Consider the following 10,226-nt stretch of genomic DNA (forward strand, 5'->3'; position numbering starts at 1 on the left):
ACCGGGAACCGGTGCTGCAGGGGGCTGTGCGAGAGGCGGTGCCTTCGCTTCCGGTTCCGGTCTCGGCTTGGCTCCGGCTCCGGCTCTGGGAGGGCGGGGGAGATGCTGCGGGCGCCCAGGGGGCTGGCCGGGGCCGCATTCCTGAAACTCGCGTTTGCGGCGCGCACGATGACTGGAGGTACCTGCAGGGGAGACCTGGAATCTCGTATAGGCTGCGCGTGGAGACCCCCGGTGGAGGTGCACGCGGAGGGAGGCGCAAAGGGGCGTGGCGGAGGGCGTCCTCGCTCATCCCCCGCCGGGTAGGGGCGCGGCCAGGTGAGGGGGTGCCGCGGCAGCCGGGCCTTGCAGTCCTGCTCCCCTCAAGGCTCTCGTGCCCCCTGCCTCAGAGCCCACGGTCTTGCTCCCTGAACTCCGTTCGCTCCTGGCCTCGGGCCGGGCCCGGCTCATCGACGTGAGATCTCGGGAGGAGGCGGCAGCTGGCACCATCCCTGGGGCGCTCAACATCCCGGGTATGGGATTGAGAGGGGAAGCCCTGGTGGTGGAGTAGAGAGGCCGTCCAGGAGAGTCGCAGCCCATGGGACCTCACTTAGGATGGTGTGGGGAAGGCACTGGTTACGGGGCTCCAGTATTCCGGTAGCTCCCCAAACTTCCCTTAAGAAGGGTTGATTGGAGGCGGATCCTGGCCGCGGAACTGGCCCTTCAAGTTTGAGGGGATAACAGGCGACATGGAAGTGGCAGGCCAGCTTCTGTACACGCTCGATCTCCCCAAGGCTGAATGCCTGAGTTTGCCCGCTCCTCACAAACTAGGGAAGTGGCTTCCCTTCAAAGGTTGTGTGGCTGACTTCCTGTGCAGGTAGGCTGTATCTTGTCCTTGAGGTTGGGGGGTGGTGGTCACCGTGTGTTGTTTTGGGGCCCCCTGGAGATTTGTTCGACCGCAGGACCAGTCCTTCCAGGCCCAGCCTCAGAGCCTGAGGTTGCCAAACTGCCAGCTTTCCATTCTGTCCTCTCGACTCCTCCTGCCAGTGTCAGAGTTGGAAACTGCCCTGAAGATGGAGCCAGCTGCTTTCAAGGCTTTGTACTCCACCGAGAAACCAAAGCTGGAAGATGAGAACCTCATTTTCTTCTGTCAGAAGGGCAGGCGGGGCTTTCAGGCCACACAGTTGGCCCGGGGCCTTGGATACAAAGGGTATGGGGATGGTATGAATTGCTAGCTGGGGCGTGACTGGGGACTGCCTCCTGGGCACTGCCTCCTGGGCTTGTCCTTCCCTCACCTCTCTTTCTCTCCACAGGGCTCGGAACTACGAAGGGGCCTATAGTGAATGGTTCCAGAAGGAAGGTTAGGTAGAAGGTGGCTTATTGAATGCTCCCTCCACCCACCCATGGCCTCCTTCACTAAGAGTGATGAAGGGGCTGACTTGCTGGGTTGGGCAACTTCTTACAGTGCTGTGCACCAAAAGCAACAAATAAAGTATTGGAAGCAACAAATAAAGTATTGGAAGCAATTTGTCAGGTGGACTGAAAACAGTTCTAATCTTAATCTAGACTTCATTTCAGCCCTAGGTTCTTCTTCCAGCATTCATCTGCTCCTGCACCCTCACACACCAAAACCAAAACAAAAATGAAAACACCCAGCAGTTTGCTGAGAAACTATAATTCAGAACCACCTGGTAGTTTGTTTATTTTTTTATTGGCCGCGTTGGGTCTTGGCTGCTGTGCGCCGGCTTTTCTCTAGTTGCCACAAGTGGGGGCTACTCTTCGTTGTGGTGCGTGGGCTTCTTACTGCAGTGGCTTCTCTTGTTGCGGAGCACGGGATTTAGGCGCGTGAGCCCAGTAGTTGTGGCACATGGGCTTAGTAGCTCCGCGGCATGTGAGATCTTCCCGGACCAGGGCTCGAACCGGTGTCCCCTGCATTGGCAGGTGGATTCTTAACCACTGCACCACCAGGGAAGTCCCCACCCGGTAGTTAAAAAAAAAAAAAAAGTCTTGGGCCCCATCTCAGATTTGGAGTCTCGGCAGTGGGACCTGGGCATTAGTGGTTTTACAAGGCCCTCAAATGATTCTGATGGGCAGTCAGGAGCCAGAACCACTGCTCTAGACCAGAGATCAGCAAACTATGGCCCCACTTGGTCTTGCTGCCATGACCATTGGCTTACATATTGTCTATGGCTACTTCTGGCTAAAATGGCAGAATAGTTGTAACAGAGACTGTATGTTCTTCGAAGCCTAACATTTTTACTATCTAGTCCTTTATAGAAAAAGTTTGCCCACGCTTGCTCTAGATCTTCAGGTCCCCAGCCCCAGCCTCACTTCTCTCAGACTTTGTCACTGGATTGAGAAAATGAAAGGGCTCTCCCAGGCAGTCGCGTGAAGGAATGGATGCCACTCTTAAATCCTACACTTGTGTCAAACACAGATTACAGGTATGAGGAGTTCCTCCTGTGCCAGCAGAAAGAGGTCCCAGTTTTTAGCAACACTGTTCTCTGATCCCACAGTGGATTTAACAAAATTTAACTGGTAAAAAAAGAAAAGAAAAAGCACATGTTTACTGAGATAAAATGCAACACTATACAGTAGGTATATAACTTCCCTCTAGCATAGTTCATGGTTTAAAGCAGCAGTCCCCAACCTTTTTGGCACTAGGGACTGGTTTCGTGGAAGACAGTTTTTCCACGGACCAGGGGCAGGGGTGAGATGATTTTGGGATAATTTACGCACATTACATTTATTGTGCACTTTGTTTCTATCATTGTTACATTGTAATATATAATGAAATAATTCTACAACTCACCATAATGCTGACAGGGGGCGGCGCTCAGGCGGTGATGCGAGTGACGGGGAGCAGCTGTAAATACAGATGATCTTCCCTCACTTTCTCGCCTGGCCTGCCGTTCACCTCCTGCTGTGTGGCCTGGTTGCTAACAGGCCACGGACCGCTATTGGTCCGTGGCCCGGGGGTTGGGGACCGCTGGTTTAATGCATATGGTTCCAGACCTTCTAAATAAATATATATATTTTTTGCGGTACGTGGGCCTCTCACTCTTGTGGCCTCTCCCGTTGCGGAGCACAGGCTCCGGACGCGCAGGCTCAGCGGCCATGGCTCACGGGCCCAGCCGCTCCGCCGCATGTGGGATCTTCCCGGGCCCGGGCACGAACCCGTGTTCCCTGCATCGGCAGGTGGACTCTCAACCACTGTGCCACCAGGGAAGCCCCCCCTTCTAACTATTTTAATGGCAGAGTTTTGACTTCTTAAATTTGATTTACAAAAGTTTTATTCCTTTTTTTGTGGAAGAAAAGGTTGAATCAGAGATGGACCCAATTTTCTGATTTTTCAAGTTTCTGGAGAAATTCCTTCAGACATTTCCTGTATTCCTTGCCTTTCTCTCACCTTTTCCCCTTCTGCCTTTCGGGGGACTGAACCCAGCCCTCATACATCTTTTATCTCACAGTCTACACTGCACACTGTACAAAATCTTCCATTCGTCTGAGCTCTCCACCTCCTTTCACAGACCTATTTCACTCTCTCCCTGAAATAGTCACAATACTGTTAAAATACCGAGCTTAGATGGACATTGTTGGATCAGAGATGAAGTTGAAATATGTGAAAGAGTGTAGTCTAGGGTCTGGCAAATAATAGGTATCAGTTACTCTTTCCCCAAATACCCAAATTCTTTTGGTTCTCAGACTAGTTGGGAAATTTTTCATGGGATCTAATTTCCTTCTTTGAGTCTTTTTTTTTTCTTTTTACATCTTTATTGGAGTATAATTGCTTTACAATGGTGTGTTAGTTTCTGCTTTTTAACAAAGTGAATCAGTTATACATATGTTCCCATATCTCTTCCCTCTTGCGTCTCCCACCCTCCCTATCCCACCCCTCCAGGTGGTCACAAAGCACCGAGCTGATATCCCTGTGCTATGCAGCTGCTTCCCACTAGCTATCTACCTTACGTTTGGTAGTGTATATATGTCCATGCCTCTCTCTCGCTTTGTCACAGCTTCTCCTTCCCCTTCCCCATATCCTCAAGTCCATTCCCTCTTTGGGTCTTAACTTTCTTTTTTCCCTCCTCAAGTTTTGTGATTTGATTTCTTTTTTTATTGAGGCATAATTTACCTACAATAAAATGCACTGGTTTTTTGTTTTTTGGTCACACGGCATGTGGGATATTAGTTCCCCGACCAGGGATTGAACCCATGCCCCTTGTAGTGGAAGCATAGAGTCCCAACCACTGCACCGCCAGAGAATTCCCTAAAATGCACTGTTCTTAAGTGTTCTGTTCATTGAGTTTTGACAATCGTATGCTTACAGGTAACAAGCATCTTAAGCAAGATACAGAACACCCAAATTTCTCTAGGGCGCTTTTCCAGTCAATTCCATCCCTAATCTCTTTCTAGGCAACCATTTTCTATCTTCTAACTAGAAAACTAGTTTTCTAGCTTCCTTCCTGGCCTGCTAACCTACACTACTTGCTTTCTTCAGTTTAGCTGATGAGGGTTAGAGAGGATCCTGGAAGTAAACTGAGCTGGCCCACTACATGACCACGCCCTCTGGCTTGATCATTGTTAAGAGAACATTCCTCTTTCTCCCTCATTGACTATATGGTTCATAATCTTGATAGGCTGTGCCAAGCCATTACCTTGCCCTTTAACATTCTCTTTCCCTTTCCTCATAGCTAACTATTTCAGCAGGTGAGGCTGCAGAGCTAGAGCTTACCAGCTCTATGTCTTTCCCCTGCCTTCTCTCTTTCCATGCTACCTCAGACTCCTCTATTTCACCATATTTTATCTACCGTAGGTTTGTGTTGACTGTGTCATCATATCTAGTACATTATGTTTTTTGTTGTTTATCTCTCTCAGTTGATTGTGAACTCCTCAAAGGAAGAAACTGGCTTTCATTTCCTCACCTCCAGTGCCTGGGATCTGAGTTCTCAGTAGGTGTTTGTTGAGCATAACTGGCCTCCCCACTTTCAGAATCTTCTAATGTCAGTCTTTCTGAAACATCGCTGCCTGCACGATCTTAAAATAACATTTTAATCTTATCAGTCAGAGTTGATAATTTACAATAGGTCCTTGTTGCCTAGTGGCTCAAGCACACGTCCTGGCCTGGCATTTCGAGCAGTCTCTAGTCTGGGTCTGGCAACACCCTGCCTTTTCAAACATATCTTTCAGTGCCAGCTCCCATCAGGCTAGTCTCTTTAGTGGCCCCAAAGTAGAGCCTACGCCTTTCTGACCCTGCCTTTACTCAACATTTACCCTGTTTGGGAAGCTGCCAGCCTCTTTTGTGCCACACTCAATTTCACAAAAATTAGAAGAATGTATTTGGCAGGATGCTTGCGGTCTTCATCTAGAGGGCTTGTAAACTGAAGGAAAAGGGAGAAAAATAACCAGATAAGATGGTATAACTGATCCATGAAGGACAGAAGAAACAGGAGGATGGTGGATAAGGCACACACCTCTATGTAGCACTTAACACACTGTATTATAAATTATGTCGTTCTTCCCCTTTGGACTGAACTCTTTAAGGGGAGGGACTGTTTATCTTATTTTCGTATGGCCAACAATGAAACCAGAACCTGGCATAAAGGAGGTACTCAATAGATGTTGAAGTTTTATTGCGGTGTTTAATAATTCCCAGGGGGGAAAATGCAAGGGGAGAAAGTTGGGAATAATACTCACGAATGGTATCATGGCATGTTATTATGTAAAGAGCAAAGGCTATGAATCAGAGTTCTGAGTTCCAGTTCTGACTCAGCACTACTTAGTGGTCGCTGCAAGTTACTTTTTAACTATTCCACTTCTCACTTTCCTTATCTATAAAATGGGGGTTAAAAGACTATCTCTTTGGATGGTTGTGAAAGTTTACTGGGATAACATATGTAAAGTGCCTGTCATTTAAAACTTGTGGATTTAGAGATGTACATATGAGTAAACACAAGATAAATAAAATAGCATAGATATCATTGAAACTTGATGGAAGGGAACTTATGACTGGCAGTGGAAAAGTGGTTTTTTAAAAATATTATTTATGTTAACTTACAAGGGGGTTGTTTTATTTATTAGGCCGCATCAGGTCTTAGTTGCAGCATGCGGGCTCTTTCATGGCGGCATGCTGGCTCTTTGTTGCAGTGCACGGGCTTCTCTCTAGTTGTGGTGCACGGGCCCCAGAGAGCGCGGGTTCAGTAGTTGCGGCATGCAGGCTTAGTTGCCCTGTGGCATGTGGGAACTTAGTTCCCCTACCAGGGATCCAACCCGTGTCGCCTGCATTGGAAGGCGGATTCTTAACCACTGGACCACCAGGGAAGTCCCCAAAACTGTTTTGTTTTGTTTTTTTTTTTAAAGAAAATATATTTAATAGAACAGTCAGACAATATAAGTGTTCAGCTTGATGATTTTTTACACACTCATTTAAACACTGCTGTGGTCAGAAAACATACACTGTGATTTGAATCATTTAAACCACGTTGAGACTTGCTTTATAGCCAAGTGTATGGTCAATTTTTGTATATGTTCCATGAACACTTGAAAAGAGGGTATATTCTGTAGTTTTAGGGTGTAGTGTTCTACATATGTCAGTTTGGGCCAGTTTATTCATTATTTTGTTCAAATCTATAGCTCTACTGACTTTTTTGGTCTGCTTATTCTATTAGCTACTTACAGAGGTATGTTTAAATCTTTCATCATGATTTGAATTTGTCTTTTCTGCTTTTCTGGCATTTTTACTTATATATTTGGAGACTATGTTATTATATGTTACAGATTGAGAATTGCTACGCTTCCTCCGGAGTGGATCCTTTTCTCACTATGTCCTTCTTTATTTCTGGCGATGCTTCCTACCTTAAAGTCTATTTTGTTTGCTGTTATTACAACTACACCAGCTTCATTTAGGTTAGTGTTTACATGGTAATAACAGACCATGTCTCCTGGAATTCATATTAACCAAAGAAGAAAACACTAAGCACACTTAGACACAAGAAAAGCAGATTTTTTTAATTAAAAGAAAATATCAGTTAAGCTTATAGCCAGAGACTCTAAGGAGAATATGCGTCAACAGAGTTGAGAGTCTTCAGAACCTAGACTTGATAGTATTTCCCAGTGGGAAGCCCTTCCAGCTCATTTATCCCACTAGTTTTCCCCATCCTAATCATATTCCTCAACCGATCAAGTCCTCCAATTAATTGACCTTACCCAAATTTCACTATTATTTTCCTCATGATTTTATTTTGCTCCTAATCTAGTTGATTCCATGCATGGTTCATCATTATCATCATTCCTTTGCATAACTGGGACTAAACTTATCAAGAAAATTCAAAACCAATATGAAGAAAATGTTAAAACATGACGAAAAGACCTTAAAAGAAGACTTGCTCAAAAGAAAAGACTTAAAACTTTCTTGGATAGGAAGACTCAGTTCCATAAATATATCAGTTTAGTTGAAATGAAGAATAGCCAGAAAAATCTAGAAAAAGAACATCGGTAAGGGGGAGCAAGCCCTACCAGCTATTAAAATATATTAGTTAGCAATTAGATAGATGAGTTCCAAACCCCACACTGTATACCAAGATAAATTTCAAAGATTTAAAGTAAAAATGGAAACTATCAAGAAGAATTATTTTGTTATCTAAAAGTGGGGGAGATATCTCTAACTTTAAGTCAAAATTCAGAAGCCATGAAAGAAAAGACGGAGAAAATACAAAACAAGCAAGCCTCTGTGTGGTAAAGACAAACATCACACAAGTCAAGTCAAAAGACAAACAGCAGGGGACTTCCCTGGTGGTCCAATGGTTAAGGTTCCATGCAGGGGGCACAGGTTCAATCCCTGGTCGGGGAACTAAGATCCCACATGCTGCGGGGCCAAAAACAAATAAAACAAAGACAAACAGCAAACTAGGGGAAAAATTCAACTCATAGCATACACAAAGGGCTAATTCCTTGAATATAAAGAGCCCTTACAAATGGATAAGAAAAAGACAACTATCCCAATAAGAAAGTGAGCAAAACAAATGAAGAGACAGTTAACAGAATACACATGACTCTTAAACCTACAGGGATGTTCAGCTTACTCATAAGAGATACAAATTAAAACTAAACTGAAGTTTCAATTTGCATTTATCATTTTAGCAAAAATTTAGATGTTTGATAAAACACTTTTAGCAAGACTGTGGGAAAATAGATACGCTAATAGATTATGTAAATATAAATTGGTACAACCTCTATGGAGGGCAATTTGTCAATATCAATAAAAATAATTGTAAGGTCGGATCTTAACAAACGGCACCGTGTAACAGAGGAAAACTTCAAGTGAGCTTTATTAGGGAGCGCTCCCCGGCGAGGTTCACTGGTCCGAGAGAAAGGGGGCCAGAGAAATCGCACCCGGGTGAGGGTTGGGCAAGATTTTATAGGGGAAGAAGGTAAAGGGGTGTGGTGAATCTGGGAGGGCGCAGGGTATTCCTTATTAGGTGGTCTTTTCGGGTGTCCTGGGGGACCGTTAGTCCCGCCCCTCGAAAGGCGGGAAGGCTGGGCTGGGTTCAAAGTCCCCAGGTCAGTTCCTGGAACTGGGTGGTCCGGAATGTCTCCAGGGCAGTTTCTGGAACTGGGTGGTCCGGAGAATTTCGGTCTGATGCAACCTGTGAATCTGATTGTGTTCCCCTGCCTCGGGCCAGTTGGCCTTACATCCCGACATCTTTGGTGTAATGGGGTTGCGTTCTGATCTCTGGCTACTTCATGCTGAATGGGGGCGTCGAAAGGGGAGTCGGGCGACCAGAGGTCCGAGGCTTAGGGGAGACCAGTGGGGGGTTCTGTAGGAAGCAAGGTGTAAGGGCCGAGGAGCATTTGGTTTGTGGCCACCCGAGAGACTTCCTCCATGCGCCTGCGAAGGAACCTAAGAAAACAGGGAGCAAACGTGAGCAAGATACAGATGAGAACTGAGGGGCCTAAGGTTGGTGTTAGCCAGGTATAGAGGGTGGACCGCCACCAGTCGGGAATTGGGGAGGCGAACTGTTGGTGTTTGCGTTGGAGTTCTTCTCTTAAGCGATGGAGGGCTTTTATGTTGTCTTCGACGAGTCCTGTTTCATTGATGTAATACCAGCATTCCTCCTGTAGGAAGAGGCAGGTACCTCTTTTGTCGGCCGTCAGGAGATCCAGGGCTCGTCGACTCTGGAGAGCGACTTGGGCTATGGAGGTGATTTGGCGCTGGAGAGAGGAGATGGGGCCAGCAGAGGCTTCAATGGCTAGCTGGAGTTCATGTTCTAAGTCGCGGGATGTTGAAACACTATGTGTTAGAGCTCCCTCCCCCCGAGGCCTGCAGCGACCAGAGAGGAGGTGAGAGATGCCTGCGACCAGAGGAAGAAAGATAGCTCTTTTTCGTCGGGTAAAGGGCGGCGTGATTAGCGAGGAAAATTCGGCTTGGCTATCCAGTGTGAGTTGTGGGACGAGAGTAACGGGGATACATGGGAAGGGGGAGGAAGAATTGATCTCTTTTGTGAGGGAACCATTGCACCACAAAAACGTGCCGGGTGGTGCTTTAATTGATGTGCTTACCATGAGGGATGAGTTGCAAAGAAACCCAGTATCAGCTAGATTTGGGCGGCTGCCGTAACAGATGGTGAGATTTTTTGAATCAAGGAATATAGGGACTTTTAACGGGGGAAAAGGTGGGTTTTGGGAGGTGTGGGAAGTAGAATTGAAGGGCTGGTCGAGCGGGACAGCAGCCAAGGGTGGTCGGCCAGGCGAGGCACATAGAAAGCTGTCGGAGATGTTACCTATTCCTTTGTGGTTGAGTATCTGTACTGCTTGATGGGACGAGGGTCAACCAAGAAAAAGGATCCTCTTTGTGTTCGGGGTGAGGTAGTTGGTGTCTTAGGGCTTGTTCTGTTTCCTGGATGGCAGTGGCTTGTTCGCTCAACTGTTGGATAACTTTGGGAATCAAACTGATATATGAGCGAAAGACCCTGATAGAGCCCACGGGGTAGGCATCAGTTGCCCATCGGTAGATTTTTCCTTGTACCCCTTTTACCCATCTTGTGTCCCACGGATCTTTGATGTTGATGAATAATTGACCCTTGCCATTTGTGGTGAGCAGGTGGGATTGTCGGAGCGAGCTCCTGGTATCTAGTTTTGCCACATGGATGTTACATGAGTGATAGGGGAACCCCCCCATAGGTCTCATTCCACCATTGACAGTAGTCTCGGGTCTGATAGTAAGTGAAGCAGACAGCGGGGGTGGACCGGTCTGG

At 46.6% G+C, this 10,226-nt stretch overlaps 1 protein-coding gene across 2 annotated transcripts; it reads left to right on the forward strand.

Moving 5' to 3' along the window:
* The first annotated feature begins 65 nt into the window (after positions 1 to 65).
* On the forward strand, positions 66 to 1,492 carry TSTD1 (thiosulfate sulfurtransferase like domain containing 1). 2 transcript variants are annotated; one of them, XM_060286274.1, is made up of 4 exons: positions 66 to 178; positions 387 to 509; positions 1,024 to 1,197; positions 1,290 to 1,492. In XM_060286274.1, exons 1-4 carry the CDS (start codon positions 103 to 105, stop codon positions 1,343 to 1,345), a joined length of 429 nt encoding a protein of 142 aa, XP_060142257.1. In that variant the 5' UTR covers positions 66 to 102; the 3' UTR covers positions 1,346 to 1,492. The 2 variants fall into 2 exon arrangements, with proteins under 2 accessions (XP_060142257.1, XP_030698011.1); XM_030842151.2 differs by having other exon boundaries at positions 1,024 to 1,186.
* Positions 1,493 to 10,226: the final 8,734 nt, after the last annotated feature.

Source organism: Globicephala melas, chromosome 1 (genome assembly GCF_963455315.2).
Source record: "Globicephala melas chromosome 1, mGloMel1.2, whole genome shotgun sequence".
Classification (NCBI taxonomy): Eukaryota; Metazoa; Chordata; class Mammalia; order Artiodactyla; family Delphinidae; genus Globicephala; species Globicephala melas.

Bases quoted from the DNA above. Each gene is read 5' to 3' on its own strand.
- TSTD1 (XM_060286274.1), top strand. From the start codon at position 103: ATGCTGCGGGCGCCCAGGGGGCTGGCCGGGGCCGCATTCCTGAAACTC. The intron at 179-386 runs GTACCTGCAGGG...CCCCTGCCTCAG, and splicing joins GGCGCGCACGATGACTGGAG to AGCCCACGGTCTTGCTCCCT. The intron at 510-1,023 runs GTATGGGATTGA...TCCTCCTGCCAG, and splicing joins TGGGGCGCTCAACATCCCGG to TGTCAGAGTTGGAAACTGCC.